Source organism: Melozone crissalis, unplaced genomic scaffold, assembly GCF_028551555.1.
Source record: "Melozone crissalis strain CALT ecotype California unplaced genomic scaffold, PUWL_Pcris_2 ptg000005l_1, whole genome shotgun sequence".
NCBI classification, from domain to species: domain Eukaryota; kingdom Metazoa; phylum Chordata; class Aves; order Passeriformes; family Passerellidae; genus Melozone; species Melozone crissalis.
Genome location: NW_026535783.1, coordinates 23,682,742 through 23,703,131, shown reverse-complemented (window position 1 = coordinate 23,703,131; position 20,390 = coordinate 23,682,742). Strand labels below are relative to the sequence as shown.

At 52.6% G+C, this 20,390-nt stretch overlaps 1 protein-coding gene across 1 annotated transcript; it reads left to right on the top strand.

Moving 5' to 3' along the window:
• The first annotated feature begins 1,058 nt into the window (after positions 1 to 1,058).
• LOC128945506 (serine/threonine-protein kinase 3-like) lies at positions 1,059 to 20,032 on the top strand. The gene is made up of 13 exons (XM_054289273.1): positions 1,059 to 1,067; positions 3,127 to 3,236; positions 4,058 to 4,175; positions 5,009 to 5,108; positions 5,436 to 5,632; positions 5,687 to 5,770; positions 13,330 to 13,367; positions 15,758 to 15,896; positions 16,045 to 16,233; positions 17,623 to 17,713; positions 17,911 to 18,080; positions 18,886 to 18,957; positions 19,937 to 20,032. Exons 1-13 carry the CDS (start codon positions 1,059 to 1,061, stop codon positions 20,030 to 20,032), a joined length of 1,413 nt encoding a protein of 470 aa, XP_054145248.1.
• Positions 20,033 to 20,390: the final 358 nt, after the last annotated feature.

The window sequence follows — 20,390 nt, the reverse complement described above, 5'->3', positions numbered from 1 at the left end:
GTTTTGGTCATACCTGCCCTGCCACTGATGGCTGCTGTGACTGCAGGGGCTGGAGCCTTCCTTAGCTGTGAGGTTTCAGCAGCCACCGCGTTGCTGCAGCTTTGCCTGGACTCGTCAGAGGATCAGCATCTCGTTTGTGCAGGTGTCTGAGCCACGGCAGCGCCTGAGGAGCGGCACTGTCCTTGTTACCCGTCTGGGCTGTGCCCTTGGGGAAGATGGGGCACGTGGCTGGTGTCCAAGGGGCCGAGGGCAGTGCCAGTGACTGCTGCAGCCCAGGCTGAAGACATGGACTTGTTGTTCTTCACTAAATGGGGAATGGGCAAAATCATCTTCAGAACTTAGCCTGCTCGTAAAAGAAGAGGGTCCTAATTCTTACAGCCATTGTTTTGGATGTAGCACAGCATGAGCTGCTGTTCTCTGAAAATGTCAAGGCATTCTTTAGGCAAACTGCTGCGAGGTAGAGGAAATCCCCTCCTCTCCTGGATTTCACTTTGCAATATTCCTTCAGCTCTGCAAAAAGCAGCTGTTGATAAAACTTCATCCCAGATGGCAGGGTGCATTGAAATCTTGGAATTCTGAAACCTTTTGTTGAACCTCACAAGAGAGTGTTATCTCTCAGGAGAATGAAGGGTCCTGATTTTTCAGCCCTCCTTCCCCTTTGTGGACCACAAGCACTTGCCACGGTGCCAGTTCTTTTCTGGTCTCTGTCTGCTCTGACGGTTTCTCCGCGGGCTTAGTCTCCTCTTCAGAGGAGTGTGCAGAATCAGACTCTGTGCAGGCCACGTGTGTTACAGAGCTGCCTGTCTTCTTACTGCGGCTGCTCTTGTTGTTCTTGTTGACACTGTTGTTAGGCAACCGACCAGAAATTGCTCCGAGCCCCTGAGAGTGGAGCTGAGATTCTGATCCACTGGAAGTCAGGATCTCTGTTTTGAAGTTTGCTTCTTGCATTTTCTTTCTTTCAGGGAGTGTGGTGAGCGGGGCAGATCCAGAAAAGAAATACACTGGATGGAAGATTATTGGCAGAGGGTGAGTTCAGCCACGCTTACTCCTCCAGAACCATGGGTCATGTACGTGGCTGCTGGAATATCAAGAGGGAAGTCAGGCAAGCTGCAAGCATCTTCAGACCCTGGCTTTAGATTGTCCCTGTCTCAGTACTGGTCACAAGGCATCATCAAAGATAACTGCATGCTGGCAACCAATGTCTTGCCTGCCCTCAAGGAGGCACTTGCCTGTCCCTCAAGTGTGTGGCACGAGATTCCTTATTTTCCCAGCAGACATGGTTTTGCCTGATTCCAAGTAATATGGCCCCACAACTGAAGGAAGAAAAAGCTGAGAGAGCAGCTTCCCCCCTGAGAGCCGTCAGACAGCAGCTCTCAGCAGCATTTCTTTCCAGTATTTTGCTGAACACAACTTTCAGTGCTCAGGACAATAAGACAGGCTGTGTGGCGCTGCCTGAGTTTGGCAGGCAGAATCAAAAGAGAGCTCTGAGTGCAACAGGACTGTGTGTGTTTCATTGCTTGGAAAGGCGCCCCACACGCACAAGCGCAAAAAGGAAGAGGCAAAGCAAACCCTCACATCCATAGTCTAGTGTGTACATTTGAGATTTGTAGCAGCTCTTTTTTCTTCCTGTTGGACTCAGTTTGCTCTTGGACAAGCTGCATGGCAGAGGGTTGCTGGGCTGCTGTGGTATTGTCTGAAGAGTAGACAAAGGCTGGTGTTTGAGGGACGCTCCAGGCAGCAGAGAGCTCCTGCCTGGGCTGCCTTTTGCTTCTCAGCACTGAACAGCTCCTCTGTTCTTGCTGCTGTTCTGCTCCTAGGGGTTTTGGAACCGTTTATAAGGCCTTGGATGCTGCCACAGGACAAGCGGTAAGTGCCAACAGCCCTTGCAGATTTCGCAGCTCTTGAGCGCTTTCCCTTGGGATGTCATCTGTGGCCAGAGCTTTGTGTTACCGGTCTTTGCTGCAAAGGCTGCCTAGAGGCAGGCTGGAAAATGCATGGTGGACAGACTTTGTCTCGCATTCTGAATCAATGTGAGGATGGCAGTGGTGTCTTTCCAAGAAGACCATGCTGTCTTGGACTGACTGGATAAGTGTGCAGAGATTAGCTGATGGCAGCAGCCGTCATTCTGGCCCAATTGCTCTTAAGCCCAGGTTGAGACACAGATAGGATTTGCCATTGTTTCCCATCACGAGGTACACTTTGAAAAGACCTAAAGATGGAGAGGCCTTGTCTGGAGCGCACTTTTGCCTTGCAGTCCTAGGGAGCCAGGGTCACACACACACACAGACACTGGCACACGGATCAGTGAGAAGAAGTTGATGAAGAGCCTTAAGTAATACCGCCTTGTGTTGGTCCTTTGTTGCTGACATTCCATTACAGAGATGCTTTTTGTGCTGAACTGACATGCTGGTGTCTTGGAGAGTCCCATGCTCTTTGGGGCTAACCATTCAGAGTCCTGAATTCTCCTTTCTGGCTCTCAGCAAATACAACTCCATCTTCCTGGTAGCTCCTTATCCACCTGCAGTGCTGTGCTCAGCAACTGCACTTGGAGGGATGTCTACAAGGAGTCTGAAAGCCCTAAGCCCTGCTTATCACCTGGAGTGCATCCGTAGTGGTCCACAGAAAGGATTCTTCATTTTTTAATGCACTCAATCATTACACATCTAAACCGTGTTGGGGAATGCTCTTCAGAGATGCAAAATCCAGAAGAAGTTAGGATGTGCTAGGATGTTAACTTTCCTTTGAGTTGCCTTGGAGTTGTTCTTTTTCAGACAGCATTTTCTCTGTAATGGATTGGTGTATTTACTTTGGAGCACAATCAAGAATGGCAGCAGTTTCTGAAACACTGATCAAATCCCCTAGAAATGCTAACCTATTTTCCACAAGTTGAGTTTCATTTCACAGAAGCAAAATTCCTTTGGCTTGCAAAACGCGTGTAAATGATAAGAGTAGTGAGAAAGGAGGTCTCACGGAGGAGTCTGCAAGGGCTGAGAGTGCTGTTAGCACATTGTGGCTGATGCTTTAGAGTCCCTTTTCACCGAGGTGACAAGGCATCCTGGCCCGTGAGTGCATGGAGGAAGAGGCTCTTGTAATGTCTGTTCCTAACGGCTTTCAACGTCATTGTAGGTGGCCGTAAAGGAAATTAATCTCCAGCACCAGCGCTGCAAGGAAGTATTGAAAGAAATCCTGGTCATGAGGGAAATGAGGAACCCCAATATTGTCACCTACCTAGAAAGGTAAGTAGTTCTGTATTTTTATGGGAATGTCAGTTTCCATACTTGCAAGACAAAGGTTTCAAGCACTTTGCTCGGTGGCAGAAAATTGATCTTGCTGTGAACATCAGTCCACTGCTGTATGAGGCATGGGAGGAGATTGCATTCTTCTGGTTCCCGGCAGAAATAGCTTAAAGATAGTTCTCAGAAACCTGGCTCTCTTACTAAGCCAGCAGCCTCGATGTTCACTTGCTGAATGTTCCTTTGCTGTTTTGGGGCGTGATTTTTTTTCTGAGTGTCGGAAGAGAAGTGCTGATAAGCAACACAGAAATTATTTCCCTTGTGCTGTTCCCACTATTTTCTATTGCCTTGCATGCCAAAAGGCTAGCCAAAGAGACACATTATTTGCCGGGTTTGAAGTAGTTTTTTCCTGTTGGTGACTGTCCTTTATGCAAGGCTTCCCAAAGGGTGTTGGCAGTGCTGCACCTCCACCTCCCCTGTGAAAAAGCTGTGAAAACTGTGTCTCCTTGCTGTTGGAGTTAATGGTGCAATTTGTGTATGAAGGCAATGGGGCAGCTGCTGGGATGTGTCCGCTTCCAGATCTGCCTCTGCTATCACAAACTGCCGTTTTCCCCTGCTTGCCCGCTAAGCCGTCTCCTTTCCCACGGGTGTGCGATTAGATGGCACAGATTGCAAGCTCTGGATAGCCTGGGTGGAGCGTGTCTCCATTTTATTCCGTCTTCATTTCCCAGTGACCTGCAAGCAAAACTCAGCTGTAGTCTTTTCATCCGTATGGCAATTTAGCTGTGCCCATTTCGGTCTACGCTGTTGTTTTCATCTTCCAGCTACCTTGTCAATGAGTTTGTCCTGCTGGTGTTGGAGTACATGGATGGAGGCTCTTTAGCAAAAGTGGTCAGTGAGAAAAGGATGGCTGTAGGACACATGGCAACTGTCTGTCAGGAGGTAAGGGATCCTGCTTGTGCTTGGGATGCCTTGGACAGCCTCATAGTTCAAAAGCGCCGCTAAGTGAGTGATTCCGTGTTCAGAGCTTTCTTGCTGTGCCGCTCTTTTGCTTCAGAGAAGAAAGAGCATCTGGACGGAATGCCTGCCAGTGTCCCTGCCCTTACTATAGTCTGCTCTTTATCTGCTTTTGGCCTCTGTGCTCTCTGTCTCTCTTCAATTATTTTGTTTTCTGTTCTGTGCTTTGCCCCTCCAAGCCTTTGCCCAGAACCTTTCTGCATTGCCTTCTTTGCCTGTAAGCGCAAAGATGCCGGTGTGTGAGTTCTAAACCAACAGCAAAGGCAAAGAGAGACTCATCTCTCACGGGTCTCAGCTTCAAAGGAGGGCATGGCACCCACCACGGTTCTTGCTGCTGAAAACGGACAAATGACTTGAAATGTCTTTCAAATCTGCTGGCCAGGCAGCCTTACAGCCCTTTACCTCCAGTCTCCCACCTGAGAGTGATGCCCTTGGTACCCAGAGCAGGGACTTTTCCTCTTTTGGCCAACCGTTGTTTGTCCTCGGAATGGGGAGAGCGCATCGGCTGCAGCAGCGGTCATTCTGACTGGCTTTGCAGGGGACAGTCTCGAGCAGCAACTGCTGTTTCCCCCTCAAAGCCAATATGCCTTGCCTTAGAGAGATCCTGCGCTCCCAGGCTTGCAGCAGCAAGCTCTTCCTCTTGCCAGCACTCACTGCTCCTCTGAGATCCATGAATCTTCAGGAGCACTTTCCTTTTGTGCGTGATGAACTCAGATCAGGCTAACTTTTGGCCTCCTGCTTCTTTTTTTCTCTCTCAGTGCCTGAAAGGCCTGGCTTTCCTTCATGCCAACCAGGTGATCCACAGAGACATCAAAAGCGACAACATCCTTCTGGGCCGGGATGGCTCCGTCAAGTTGGGTGGGTATTCTTGCTCAGGGCACAGCTGTAGGCTGCTGGGAGTCTGAAAGAGCAACAAGTATCAAGGGGAACTGTGGTTTGTGTGTGTCCCTTCCAGAGGGAGGGAGGCTACAGTGGAAACCTTCAGTGTAGATGAGGAAAAGCCACCACCCTGGGAATGGTGGTGGGTTTGTTAAATGGACAATTGCTAGTTTCCTTGGCTGCATCCCTGAGGAAAGAGAGCACAGCTGCTTTTCCAGCTCGATTCAGTACTACATTCTGAGACTTAGAGTGAGGAAATCTTTTCCTTGGTTTCCTACTTGAAGCAGTGTTTGTTTTTCTCCTCAGCTGATTTTGGCCTCTGTGCTCTGCTCACACCTGAGCAGAGTGAACGGAGGTCAATGGTGGGGACAACTTGCTGGATGGCACCCGAGGTGGTGAGAAAAGAGCCTTACGGTCCCAAAGTGGACACCTGGTCCCTTGGCATCGTGGGAATTGAAATGGCCAAAGGAGAGCCTCCTTATGTTTGGGAGACCAGTGACAGGGTAAGGTACAAATATGCTTCCGAATCCGGTATCCTTCTGGTCTGTCTCCATTAGACAAAATCCCATTCCCGCAGCTTGGATGAGTTCCAAGAAGGTCCACTCCTAAAAAGGTCCCTGCGGCTCACATCAGCTGTCAAGGCAAGACCTGTTGCCCCTTGGAATAGCTGGAGTTGCACTGGGGCCTTTTCACTTTTGGGGAAGAAGGCTCGTCTCTAACCATCTGCTAGGCAAGGAATTGCCACTGCAGACTGGGGCTGAAAAGAAGGGGTCTAGGTGAGCACTGAAGGCTGTGGAAGAATCACGTAGAGTCTTGTGTTTCCTTTCACTTCAGGCTAACCGCCTGATAGGCACGCGAGGCATACCAGATCTGCACGAGCTCAGCCTACCCCCTACCTTGTGTGAATTTCTGGGCTGCTGCCTGCAGATGGATGTGGACAGGCGAGGCTCTGCCAAGGAACTTCTGCAGGTACAAGGCAAAGGGGCTGCAGGCCAAAGAGCTGCTCCCTGTCTGGGTTTGCTCCTCGGCCCAACTCCAGGGCATCAGATGGGCCCCCCACAGGGTAATCTCTGCTCTGGCAGCTTTTCAAATGAGAACCAAGTAGGATCCAAGACTAGTTAAGGTTAGAAGGGAGTGGTGGAGGTCATCTAGTCCAAACCCCCTGCCACTGGCAAGGACATCTTCAAATAGGTCCGGTTGCTCAGAGCCCCAGCTCACCTGACCTTGAATGCTGACAGCGGGGCACCTCCCAGCTCTCTGGGCAGCCTGAGCCAGTGTTTCAGCACTCTCCTCATAATGAGTTTCTTCCTTAGAGCCTTTCTGAATTGACTCTCTTTTAGTTTAAAACCATTCTCCCTTGTTCTCTCAATTGGCCCTGCTAATAGATATGTCGCCATCTTTCTTCTAGGCCCCTTCAAATATTGAAAGGTCCCCTTGGAGACCTTGCCCTTCTGCAAGCTAAACAAGCCCAATTCTCACAGCCATTCCTCAGAGGAGAGCTCCCACCTTCTGGTCATTGCTGAGGCCCCCTTTTGCTCTCGGCTGCTGTTTTCAGGTTTAGCTGGTAGCAAAGGAACTGAAGTACAGCAGTGCTGGGGAAGGAGGCCTGCAGTGGGGCTTGAAGAACACAACAAAAGCACTCCCTGCCAAGCGCTTCTAGATTGGTCTGTGGGAAGGTGGGGCCTTTGCGGGGGCTGACTGAGCATCCAAGGGCATCCAGTTTGTCCTTCCTGCCCCACTCTTAGAGGCTTCTGCCAGCCAAAGAGAGACAGCTGAGCAGGATTTGTGCCAGCCTCACGTGCTGCCTGGCCCGCTCAAGTAGATGAGAACCACTGCAGCTTTGCTGCCACCTTTTGTGGCAGACAGGCAGCTGGCGACCGCGCCACTTCCTTGGCTCTCCCTGCTGTGAAGGAAGATGCCAGCCAGGCCAGGAGGAGGGGGGCATGCCAAGGCAGACACTGCTCTCCTTGCAAGCCAGAGCTGAGTCCATCTGCGCTCTGCCCCTTCTGTCGGTGTGTTTCTGGGCCCTAGAAGAACCCAGCTTGACCCTGTTGGAAGCTCAGTTTGGAAAATAATGGTTCCTTCTCCCTTGGTCTCTTTTAATTTGGTTGCTTTGGTTTCTTTTTCCCTTTGGGCAGCATCCATTTCTCAAGCTAGCGGAGCCTCTCTTCAGCCTCCTCTGAGAGCCTGATTGCTGTCATCCCTGCAGCAAAGTAATGCAGGAAGCAGAGGAGATGACAAGGACCGCTTCAGCACCAAGAGAACGGAGCCTCTGAGAACAGGCAGGAATCCTGGGGAGAGAGGGCCCAGCAAACAGGCAGACTGAGACAGAGCGGGAAAAGAAGGTGCCACCTCCTGTTCTCCCATCTGCTGGTCCTTCTAATTTTCTGCTTAGGACAGCATAGCTGGAGGGCACAAAGTCACTAATGTTGTGCAGATTTGAGCAAGGCAGGAGTGGCATTGCAGGCGTGAAGGGAATGGGAAGGCCAGAGCTGTGTCTCAGGAGGAGGGAGCTCCCACAGGATGCCACCGGCAGAGCCAGGCTAGAGCTGTGGGAGACGGCTGGATGTTCCCAGCTGCGGAGGAGGTGCCTGAAGCGGCTGGAAACATCCTGTGCATTCTTTGACCCATGGAGCAGGGTGCTGCGTCTGTGCTTGTCTGGCCAAATTGTTCAGAATAGTTGGCTTCCCGGTTTCCTTTTAGACTCCTGCCTTGTTGGCAGTCACTGGAAACAAAATTCTTGAGAGAAATGGATTGGCTTTGGGGCTGGTGGCATACTGGTGTTGTATCATGACTGTTTCATGACTTCTACTATTCCTCCTACAGATCACCATGCAACTCTCCACTCCAGATGCTTTTCAAATGAAAAGGAAGGAAAGAGGCAGTGAATCAATTGGAGAAGTGGAGCACATGACCAGGAGCACTTCAGGATTCCTTTCTCCGATGCCAGCTCGGAGCCCACCTCAGAAGAAAAATCCTAGACATCCACAAGCCATTTGGAAGAATCCCTTCCTTGACCATTCCAGGCACACCTCTGTGGCTCATTGGTGTACCCATGACTGGCAGCAAAGAGGGGGAATGTCCAGTGCCACAGCCAGCTTGGGCCGTTTAAGGTTGACCCATGAGATGCCAGGACCGTGAGTCAAGGCCTGGGTGGGCTCACCTAGAAATTGTGTGCAGACTTGGAGGCAGGTGCCACAGGCAAAGTCCATCAGTTTTGCCTGTCCGCTGGCCAGGTGGAGGAGGATGTTGTCAGCTTTGATGTCCCTGTGCAGGACCTCGCAGCTGCTGCAGTGCCTCACAGCCTCCAGCACATGGCGGAACAGCCCCCGCCCCAGTCTGCCGACAGGAATGCCGGCACACGAAGGAAATCAAAGAGGTCGTGGGATCGCTCTGGGCGCTTCATCACCAACAAGAAGTTTTGGCAGCGCCTAAACCAATCCAGGAGCTGGACAACACCATGCAACCCAGTGGACACCCAGCCCAGCAGTTTGATCTCCAGGGGCACGCAGGAGTTGGGCTGCTGGAAGACCACGATGCTGTCAGTGGGACTGATGCCGTGGCAGGGCTCTGGAAGCTCTCAGCCAGCCTGGGATGCTCTGTGCCCTCTGCTAATCGCCCTTTGCTCTCCCTCGAGGCGTGCTGGCGGCTTCCACCCTGCCGAGCCTCAGCTTATCCCGCCCAGCACAAGCTGGTTTCTGCTGCTGACCCCACTCCCTCACCAGCTCACCCCAAAGAAGGGTGCAATCCCCTGACACACATTTGACGGCCACCTGCTAGCCAAGGGGAGCAGCGGGCTGAGCTTCCAGCCCGCTCTGCCGAGCCCCATCCTCCTCCCCCCTCACCCTCCTCTGCCCCCCGCCAGACCCCCACTCACCGGGGCGCTGTGCTCCAGGCACGTCCCCTTGCAGACGCTGCCGAAGCCGCCGCGCCCCAGCAGAGAGCCCAGCCGGTTTCACCCCTGCAGGGCCTCCTGTGCCTTCCCTGGGGCCAAACGCGGCTGGCGGCGCTCGGCCCGGGTCCAGGAACGGCCCCCGACCGCCCCTCAAGTGTCCCAGGACAGGCAGCTCTGTCTGAATGGGGCACCCTATTTCTCCTGAGCTCTATCACCAGCTGTCCTAAGCAGAAATGGCAAGTTTGGAAAGAAATTGAAATCTATGCCTTAAATGTCAGACACGCTCAGGAGACCCATTAGACAGTCCGAGGTGTGCTTCTGAAGGAGACATTTCACCCTGGCTGCAATAAGCACGCAATCTTCTCTCGGAAGATCTCAACTTTTATCTGATTAAAACTTCTGAAATGGAAAATTTGAAATCTGAGTGCGATTCCTTTATTCCTACTGATGTGGACACTGAAGTTTTACAGCCTTCACTGAAGAGCCTTCAGAGCGGCAGCCAAAGCAAGCAGTGCCAGACAGCCCCGGCTGGGGAGGGATGGCCTGACCGTGCCGCGGGCTGCTTCTCCTTCCACAGCCTGGCGGTGCTTTTGAGCCAGTAATGACAAGTGGTAGGAGAACAAAGGAGACTTTTCCAGCTCCAGCACTTACGGAGGCATTAGGGCCACCTTCAGGGCAGAGTTCCGGCTTGCAAAAATAAAGCAGAAGGACACAGTTGGAAAATGCCTCCCTTGAGGTCTTCTTCTGTGTTGGAAAGGAGGGAGCCAAGTGCCGGGAGGAGCAGCAGGGCCCGGTCCCTCCTCTGTGCCTGCAGTGAGGGGCGGCTGCCGCTGGGCGGCGCCGTGGGAAAGGAGAGCCCCTGTGCGGGGTGGGCGGGGCGGGGCAGCCGCCAGGGGACGCCCGGGGCAGGGCGGGGCCTGTCTGTGAGGGGGGAGAGCCTCGGGCAGCTACATCAGGGCAAAGCACAGCTCTAGGGCAAAGTACAGCGCCAGGGCAAAGCACAGCGGCAGGGCAAAGCACAGGGCCGAGGTAGAGCAGAACGCCAGGGCAACGCACACGCCAGGGCAAAGCACAGCGCCGAGGCAAAGCACAGCGCCAGGGCAATGCACAGCACCGGGCAATGCAAAGCGCCAGGGCAATGCACAGTGCCGCGACAATGCACAGCTTCAGCGCAGGCTGACCAGCAAGGGAATGTTCCCGTGGAGTGCAGGATTTAGGCCTTTTGATTGCCAGTCCTGTGCTGAGCTGGCCCAGCACAAAGCCTCCTCAAGCCCTGCTGCCTCCTCTGCAGGCTTCCTGCAAGGCCTTTGCTGACTGGGTCCAATCAGCCAGGCTGGAGGCAGGCTCAGCTGATGTTGCAAGAGCTGCTGTCCAAAACAAAAAACTACAAAAGCCAAACCAGAAAGGCACTATTAGTTCCCAGGCCCAGTTCCTCCCAGGCGGAGGCCGGATTCCTCTGGTTCCCGGAAAGAGGCAGGAATAGGACATGTGGGCACTTTGTGCCCCTTACCTTCATGTCCAGCACCTTGCCATTGCAGGCCAACTTAGCTCAAAATCACAGTGGCCCCTTTATCCAGAGTCTTCAGCTTGTTGGGATTTTCCCTGTGGGAGCAGCCTGGGAATGCTGCTTGCTGTCACAGGGCTTTGTTCCTTGCAGGAAACTCCAGAGACTCACTTAGGTCCCTCCTGTCTAAAACATGGCCTGGGTTAGCTGCCAAGAGGATGAGCAGTGTAAATCGTTCCTCAGCACATGCCAATCTCTGTAAGAAATGCTGATTCCAGTGGGATTGAGGTGTTGTTCTCAAGAGCACTGCAGTTCAGGCTTTCAGCAGCAAGACAAGAGCAGGCAGCTTGGCAGGCCTCCAGCATCCCCAGCACTCACCTGCCTTGCAAATTCCTCTGCTTCCTGTAGCCGTGGGCTGAGGCCCTGTTCCTGACCTGCGGCCTTCTCCGGTTCCCCATGGCAGTGGCACCTGTTTGCTCCTGCCTGTGGCATATTGTGGGGAAGTCTAGAATGAAATGACAGCGGAGCATTGCACAAAACCTGAACTTTGGATCATTTGCCCCATTTGGTGGTTGCAGCCATCCCCAGCAGACATGGAGTTTGCAGTTCTGTGAGCTGTGCCATCCAGGAAGGAAAAACTAAGTTGGCCCAGGAAAAGCGCAATCAATGTACTAAGCTCCTGCAGGCCAGAAATGAGAGTGCAGCAAAGGACTGAAAAATGGAGTACTATGCAGTATGCACTGTGGGCAGGATAGAGACTTAAAAGCCGCTTCCGTGGAGGAATCTGACCTTGCCCATTTCCCACAAGCTGAAGGGAGTGGGCTTCTGCAAAGGCACCAGGAGTTCCTTCAGTGTTGGACAGAGAACTTTTTCAGGAGAAGAGCTGCCTTGGGAGCTGGAGAGAAGGAGCAAATGCGCCCATGCGTGCACCCACAGAGTGAGGGCTGCTCCAAGGGCACTCCCTGCCATGCCGAGGACACGGGCACTGCCCCGTGCAGAGGATGTGTCCCTGTCATATTGACAACACCAACACTTTTCCAGTGCCATGCAAACACCTCTGGGTAGTTTGTTACTCAGGTTACTTTCTCCACTAAGGTGTCGTTCTTCCTTGAGCGAGCCCTAGAGTTTTCTGGTAGATGTTAGCCATGCAGTAAGTGGGCAGGAAGGAGAGGCAATCCAATTTAGGGAACTCTCAGGGATATTACCAAGGCGTGATTTTATCCACAGAGCTGAAGCAAGGGTTGCTTGTTTTAGTCAGAAGCATTGGTGGCCAAAGTGCTGTGTGTGTGCGCGCTTGGTGCCTGCTTTGTGTTCCTTTGGGATCCTTTGAGCTACGGGTTATGGACTGAAGGAGAGGATTGTGCTGCTTTGGGACGGAGGAGAACTTTCCAGGCTCTCTTTTGTGTTAGCTGTAGAGAAGGTTTGGTTGCTAGGCATGAACTGACAGAGCAACCCAGAGCTGCTGCTATTGTGATGTCAGTGCAGAGCTGCCACGTCACAGCGTGGTCATCAGGAGGTTGCCCTGGTGCAGGCAAGGCCTCAACGTCCAGAACAGCTGTTGGCATTCTCGTTGCAGGAGGATCCTGTTCAGAGGAGTTCTCTGCCAACAGTCTGTGCCCTGAAAAGGGAGTCTTTTTCTTTTGCCTGCCGTTGTACGAGTCGGCGCAGACTCGTCTAGGCATCCTTTTGTTTCCCCTGCGGTTGTAGGGTCTGCAGACACCTACAGGTGTCTTTTTATTTTCCTTTTCTTGTTGTACGGTCTGCAGACTTGTGCAGGTGTCGTTTGTTTCTCCGCTTCTGTTTGTACAGTCCGCAGAGTGCCGCGGGTCTCCTTTTTTCTTCTTTTCCTTGCACAGTCTGGGGACTTGTGCAAGTGAGTTTTTCTTCCATTTTTGTTTTACGGCCCGACGACTGAAGCAGCCCTGCTGAAACGATGGAGCGAGTCCGTAGAGCAGTCAGCAGGGCTTTTTCAGCGATATCAGCCCGCAAAATTGTTAGCGGTCTGAGACGTAAGTAGAAGTTTTTTTCCTTGGGGGCAGAACAATGAAAGAAAAGTGCCATGAAGATGCCATAACTTTGGTAAAGCTCCTGGCAACAGTTTCAGCCAAAAAGGGGGTGTCCCTTGTCCAGCAGGGTGTGGACAACTTCCAAAATGCAGACTGGAAGAGTTGTGCAGGTGTCCTTCTGAAAACTGTGCAGTTCTCTGAGGAACTTAAGGAAGGCATCGTTTTTCTGCATTCCCTCCTTAAAGGACGTGCCTCTCTAACTGGCCCCCCTCTGTGCGCTACAAGAGGGATTGGCTTTGCAGTGAAGGGCAAACTGCTGAGCAGATAGTGTGGGCTCCTGAACCCCAGCTCTGGGCCTGTGCTGTGTCCAAACAAAGCTGCAAGCGCCAAGAGGGGTTCAGTGGAAGCTTTTGTGGGGAATTGTTTACAGCAACCACGGGGCACATGCTGCATGCAATTTACAAAAAGAAAAGGAAGTGCAGGAAGGAGAAGAGAAGGAAGCTGCTTTAGTTGTAGGGGGGACAAAGAGCTCCAATGCAGGCAGTGACTGCTAAGGAACAATTTGCATCTTCCTGGCCCCAAGTCTCTAGTTCCTTAGTGGCAAAGCCGAGCAAAAGGTAGACGCAGCCTAGGATACTGGCCTGCAGTCCTGCTTGCTGGGCTACAGAACTGCTGCTCCCGGTAGGGAGGTTGTGCAAGGAAAATGCTCTCTGCTTGGCTGGCCTGGTTCTGTGGCATTCCTCAGCACCAGCAGTCTTGTAACAGCACCTGGTTTGTTCTCTCTTGCCGCGGCAGGTCGCCTCAGAGGTGGAAGGAGTCAAGTCTACGGTTCGGTGAGTGGGACGGGCACCCTTGACATTCCTGGTGCCTGAGGATTATGCAGCAAGCTGTGGGCTTGGCCTGTTGTAGTTGAGTCCAGGCTGGCAGGCCAAAGGAAAGTCCACACCAGTCCACGTCTGCATGTGCACTACCAAAACAATTCCCTCAGTTTCTTCCTTTTCTGTTGAAGAGGATTTAACTAATGTAACTGATGAAACTACGTTTAGCTGACAGAAGGCTACATGCTGATTGTAGCCTGGCTGAAATATCTCCTTCAGAAGCACATGGAGTCCTGTTGAAACATTAGTCTCATCAGCCCACTTGAAATGAGTATTAGAGACTGGGGATCCCATCTGTATTGAAATTCATGGCTTCTCATTAGGACCACTGGTGATAGAGCTCAGGAGAAATAGGGTTCTCTATGACAGCTTACTGCCTGTCCCTCATGCTGCTCTCTGTCTGCAGAGCACCACAGTAGCAGCCGCAGCAGCAGAAGCTGCTCTGGCTCGCTCTCTTCCACCAGACGGTAAAAGGGAGGCAAAGCACAACAAACCTCCAACTGTGTTGTCAGCCCAGGCCTGAGCATCCTGCAGCAATCAGTGGCAGCTTTGGTTGTTTCAGTGCAAAGCTTTGGTGCAGTGCAGAGCTGGGTGTTTCTGAGCAGGCAGCACTTGCCCTTTGTGGCTGAAGATGCTGAGGGCTGGAGTTCTGCCATGACCTAGCGCTTCAGCCCAGCCACTGACACGTGGGAAATGGGGTCTGAACTCTCACATGCAGGCATCATTTTCCTGCCATTCTGACAGGGACTGTGAACTTGCCTTGGTGTCAAAATAGCTGCAGCGTGATGTCCTTTAGTGCTGCTGGGGAGAAAGTTGTGCACAGTGTGTGTGCAGGCTCCCTGCTGCCAGCAGGGAGAGCGGTGCCAAGGCGCAGTTCACAGCCTTGTGGGGAGCACAGGAGCCACCGTTGCTGCAGGGACTTGCCCATCTCCAAGCACTGTCTAAGGAGCTACAGTCTCTTCTTTGACTACACCCTTAACTTTGACAAGAGCCAAGTATGCTGAGAATCCTGAGCAGCTCTGCATGGCTGAGACATTCCAGAAGGGCTGGAATGCAGTTCCTATTGGCTGCTTCCTAATGCTTGAAATCCTGAGGGGAAGCCTTTTGACCAGAGCTGAGCAGGGAAATATTCCCTGCTTCCATCCTGAGCCATTCCAAGCAACACAGGCTTAGTTGGTTACCCACATAAACAGCCCCACACAACAGCTTTTGCCTTCAGGTGAGCTGTGTGTGGCCGCTTGTTGCTTCTTGCAGCTCTCAGGAGCCAACTTCCCTGCTCCTTATTGCTTGTTTTCCTTTTCCATGTCCATTCCTTGCAGGCCCCGCTAGGAGAGCTTCTTGCCTCTCAGAACTCCTCGGCCCAGGTGGGAAAGGCAGAGAGGGAGCAGAGCACAGATAGAGTGTGCAGTGCCCAGCAGTTCAGGTGTGTGTTAAGCTTTCTCGCTTTCTCTGAGCAGGGTTGGGCATTGCTGGGCTTCAGGAGGTTCAGAGTCAAAGAAGAAATGTGGCTTTCTCATGGTTTGACTTGCTCAGCATAGACAGGGGAAGGCAATCTGTGGGCGGGTGTGGCTGCCTCCTGGGACTCACTTCTCCAACCTTCTCAAACCTTGACAAAAAGTATGCTGAACTGGACCAGAGGAAAAGCAAGGGAGGTTCAGGCTGGGTTGATGGAAAGGAAACCTTTGGACTGCAGAGGCAGCAGAACAAGTGCCTCAAAGAGCTTTTGCAGATTCCACCCTTGGAAATTTGGAAACCCCAGCTGGATAGGGCCTTGAGCGGCCTGTCCAGATGCCATAGCTGACTCCAAGTGCTTGGAGCTGAAGATGGGCCTAGAGGCTCCCTGGGGTCCCTGCCAGGCTAAACCATCTTGGGATCCTTTGATTATTGGATTGGAAATTTGTACCCACGTTCTCCCCAGGCTACAGCTTGCGGGCTCTTTCCTTGTTGCGCTAGTGAAAGCAAGAGTAATTGTGGGAGTGCTCATCTGGACTTACCAGGCCTCTCTTAGCCAAAGAGGAACTTTTGCAAGTCCGGTATCCACTGTATCAGAGAGGAGCACTAGCAGGCAGGAAGCTGCTAAGCTGAGAGTACCTGAGCATTCTGGAAATGTTTGGTGGCTTCTGAAAGCTAATTTGACTTCCTCCCTGGTGATTCTTTCACCTGCAGAAATGACAAAGAGAGATGGTGGTCTAGAGAGGGAATGGCAGCACTCTCTTGAGGTGGAAGTAGAGGGCTGTTGGAAGGCCCTGAGACTGCCCTGTGAGGGACATGGTGTGTAGTCCTGGTCTTCTTGCAAGGAGACTGTGTTTCAATTAAAGGCTTGCTTGTCTGTCCCCTTGTTGTAGAGGGAAGGAGGTGGCTGCATTTGAGAGCAGGCGCCACTCCTCACGAGAGAGGGCCTTGCAAGTGGCAGCGGAGACAGCAGAGGAACCAGAGCTTGCGAGGAACCTGCTGAAGGAAGAGGTTCCTCTGGCGGTGCCAAAGGTACGCTCACCTTATTCCTAGGCAGCACTTATGGGACAGGGAGCTGCCCCTAGCAAGACCGCCCCAAAGGCTGCTTCTGGCAGCAAGCCAAGACTGAGACTGTGCTGTTGTTGTTCCTCTTGAAAAATGGTGCCCCCTCCACTTCCAGGTTTGCCGCCGGCAGCGGCCAGCCCACAGGGGTCTGGAGAAGCTGCTCCAGGAGTTCTCTCGCCAAGGGCACACACTGCCCCGGGGGTGCAGAGACAAGGCGGCACAGGCACAAGAGAACGCTGCCCTGGAAGCCCGACTGGCAGCCACGGAGCGGGAGCTACGAGGCCTTTCAGAGCAGCTGGCAGAGGCCAGGTAAGGGCAGGGAGGAGCACCTGGGTGGGACATTATTGAGGGTCTGGAATGACAAAGGGGGTGAGCATTAAGTCAGGATTTACTGCCTCCTGTTTGCACTGCAGATGTGTCTCTGTCTGAGAAGTGAAGAGACAAGAGAAAAAAGAAAAGGATACTGTCACCTGAGTGTTACTTTTCTGACAGCTCCAGCTGTCAAAGCTCTTCTGGGCGCCCGCCTGGGACCCCCTTGCACATTCCTGGGCCATGTGCAAAGCAAGCCATCTAGGCACTGATATGAGTACTAGGGAAACTGTGCAGATGTTTGCTGATATCAGGAATTTCCCACAGGCTTTGGTTTCTCCTTCAGTGCATCTTCACTTCAATCTTTCTTTGCCAAGTAGTTGGACATGGCATTTTCAGAATTCAAGGCTCTTACATGTGAATGTTATCAGTAGGGTGCTGATGCTTCAGGTGAAAGCTGCAGGGTTGAGCTGATAATCTTGAGACCCTTCTGACATAACTCTTGTCAGTTATGGTGCAGGAACCTGGAGTTGCTTACAATGGAGCAGCAGAAGAAGGCAAAGGTCTTGTGGCTTCTCGACAATGTCCAGGGATTCTTGCTGAGCACTTGTCCACCCACCTCTGTTACCTGTCAAGGTCCTCAGGCAGCCCCCTTCTTAAAGAGTATCAAGACATTTGGGCATTGCTGGCTCAGTTTACCAAAAATCAAGGGAGCAAGCATTCTTGTTCATGAAAATCCAGTAATTGAAATGGCAGGATACCTGACATCCCTCCTCCAAGACAGTGCCAACCAATTTGGATAAAACCTAGTTCTGGTTTCTTACTCACACTTGTAGAAGGTGGAGCTTTCATATATCATTCCTTTAGTCCCTTTGAGTCACTTTGAGAGCATCTGGTAAACAAAGTATCTCTACGTGCACTAGGAATAACAGTAAACATTGAGGAGGCAGTGCTCAGGAGAACACTGGCTTCTGTCCCCCTGCAGAGTGACTTGGAAGGGCTGATGAGCTCAGGGCTCTGAGCACAGGCTGGGCTTTTGCTTGTTGGCAGAGACTTTGTGGGCACAGCCACCCATGAGGACTGTGTCTGGCAACAGCAATTTGAGCACTGACTGCTGAGCTCAAACTCAGCTGGCCTTTCTGCGCTGGGCTAGGTCATGAGGAAAAGCTGGCCAACCACCTGGATGGTCCTGCTTTGCTATTTTAAGTAACAGAAACAATCTTGCTGGAGCTGAGTTTCCATGCATGCCCTTTTCCATGCTCAGGATATGTAACTGAAGGTATGTCCAACTGGAGAAACTGCCCCTGTGTGCCAGGAACAATTTCTCCTCATCTTCACACCTTGTAGGTCAGAGAAGGAGAGCCTGCAAAGCAGCCTGCTGCAGGCTCAGCAGCACGTATCGGAGCTGGAGATCACCAGGAGCCGTCTGGAAGCCCAAGTGCGCACGGCCACACGGGCCCAGGAGGTCATACTCGGTGAGAGCCTGGTGTACTTTGTTTCTGGTGATGGCCCAGCCTAGTGCAGTTGCTCCAAAGGCAGCTCTGTCCACAGGGCTCCTGAGGAGGAAGGGAACTGAGCACAGGTCCCTCCTTGCCTGAGACTGAAAGGGCTTCAGGTAAGTAGAGTCTCCGCTTGTGTAGTCTCTGACTGTTGCCGTTTGTCATGTTTGCAGAGGATGTGAAGGGCCTCCGTCAGGAGCTGCAAGCTGTAAGATCTCTCAGCAAGCAGCAATGTGAAGAAATGGCTCAAGAGCTCCGCTGGGCAGAAGAGCAGTGCTGCAAGGCTCTCAGACACTGGCAATCTGCTCAGAAAGAGGAAAAAAGGAAGCTCCAGCAAGAAATGGTAAGCGACAATATGCACGGAAGTTTTCAGGCCAACTTGGTGGGCTGGCTTAGCAGAAGAGCAGCCTGGGTGACATGGCAGCAAGCATCTGCTGTAGTCTACACATTACTGGGCTACACACAGCAGAGGGCTTCAAGGGCTCCTACTAGAAAGCCTGTGAAGACCAAGAGGATGGTGCCGGGACAGTACCTGCAGCCTCGGTTTCAGGCTGGGTGTAAGCCAAGTTCCCCAGAGAGCTGGGTGGTTGCCACCCAAAGCATGGCAGCGAAGGATCTTGCCCACAGCCTGGTGCCATGAAGCAGACGGCTGCTGACCTTGCTGCACTCTGCAGTCCCAGCAACTGGGTTCCTTGCATTCTGTCCTTCCACGGTGGACAGAGAGTCTCCCCTTTGGGCTTGAAGCATACGCAACAGGCCCCGTGTTGCTGGTATTCCAGCTGGTGGCCTGTCTTGTGACTAGGGCATTGGAGTGCTGGCTTCCTCCTCATGCTGCAGTCCACCTGCAGGTTTTCCTTGATCCTAGGGCTGCGGCACTTTGAGAAGACAGCCTGTGAGAGCAGGCAGAAATCCTGAGGAGACAGGGGCTAGGAAACAGGCAGCCCTCAGAGTGGGGAAGGAAGGCGGAATCTCCTTTCCTTCCACCTGCTGACCCTCCTGTGAAGTTCCTGGTTAGAAGTGCTGGAGGGCACAAAGCCACTACTGGGGACTCTTCAGGTGGGGGGCTTGTGGGAGGGATGAAGCTGTCATTTTTTTCTTTGGGGAGCACGGCTGGGACTTCATCTGGAAGTGTCTCTTCCTCTCCTCAGAAGCAATGTCTGGAACGGCAGCGCTTGGAGGCGCAGGCGATGCTGGAGGAACGGGAAAGCTTCCTGGCAGAGGTACAGAGGGAGCAGGAGAAAAGGCTGCTTGAGATGAAGCAGGATGTTGCCATCAGGCAACCTGAACAAGAAAAGATAGGAACCAGAGCCAGTCAAGAGGCAGCACAGAGTGTGAAAAGAGAGTTTGTGTGTTGCTTTGGTCTCCTCTGGGCTCCTTATGGGCACTGCTTCTGTGGACACTGTCTGTCTGAGTGGGACTGCCTCTTAGCTGGCCCGTGGTGAACATGAGGAGGAGAACAAAGTGCTTTTGGAAAGCGTGCGCACCTCAATCTTGGTGGCCACACAAGTGGTGTGTGGGACATTGAAAGGCGTCTTCTCTTTGTTCCTGTGCAGCTCCAGGGTGAGAATGCTGCTGTCTTAGCCAAGGTGCAGCAGCTGCAATGGGAGCTAGAGCAAAGCCGGCAGGAGCTGGAGCAGCTGAGGCAGCAGCTGAATGCGGAGCGTCTGAATGGGCAGGTGAGCCTGACCAGGCAGGGTGCAGAGGGAAGGGCAGTGATGGGGGCATGAGCTGGACATCTCAGGAAAGGGGAGGCAAGGACTACTGCAGGCACTGGGAGCACAGAGCCGGGCAGGCTCCAGCGCTGTGCACCAGGAAGAAGAGTTGAGGTGAAAGAGTGAGAGCTGGGTGGAGAAGCAGAATGGAAGTGCCTACGAGACTTGGAATTGAGAAGGCTGAGCATGATGGCAGGAGCTAGTGAGACTTTTCTTGACAGAATATCAAGGACAAGATGCAGGCAGAGCTGCAGAAAGCTTGGAGCGTGATGAAGGCAGTGGAGGAGAGGTGCATAGAAGAAATGGAAAGGATGTGCAGGATCCAGCTGCAGTACAGGCTGGCAGAACAACAGCAGGTGAGTGAGAGAGCAGTAGGCACTGCAGTCATGCAACAAGTGGTCTCTGCTCTTCTCACCTTTCCCCTGCAGAGCAGCAGGTGGATGGGGGCAAGGCCCCTGACTGCCAAGCTCTGTGGTCTGCGTTGCAGCTCGCCAGCACGACACTTACTGGGCCACTGAAGCACAGCTTTGCTGCCCTGGGCATCAAAGCTAGTGCTTTGGCTGGTGGGCCAGCAATCCTGTGAATGTATTTCTGCTGGCTTCTTAGTGCCCACTTTGTTTATTGAGGAGTTTGCTCAGGTGAACGTGGTGACCCATGCATATTCTGAACAAGTTGTCCCTTTCCATGGCGAATGCAGGTCTCAGAACGGGGTGAAATTTTAAGGTCTTCTTTCCCTTTCACCATCTCTACTATGGCTGGCTGTGACAAGCTGTAGTCTCTGACTGCTTGTTTGGCTTTGACTTGAGGTGGAAGAGTTGACAGCTCAGTGTGCAGCCAAACACCAGTGTTGTTCCTGATGGCATGCCTGTGAAATGTGCTGTCAGGGGCATCTCTGCCAGCCACTTTTCTGACACAAACAAATTTCTTGTCCCAGATGGACG

What these genes read in the sequence shown, in the direction of transcription:
- LOC128945506 (XM_054289273.1), top strand. An exon ending in TTTGGGAGACCAGTGACAGG is followed by an intron (nt 5,633 to 5,686) that starts GTAAGGTACAAA and finishes TGTCTCCATTAG; the next exon opens with ACAAAATCCCATTCCCGCAG. An exon ending in GGCCCAGGAGGTCATACTCG is followed by an intron (nt 17,714 to 17,910) that starts GTGAGAGCCTGG and finishes TCATGTTTGCAG; the next exon opens with AGGATGTGAAGGGCCTCCGT.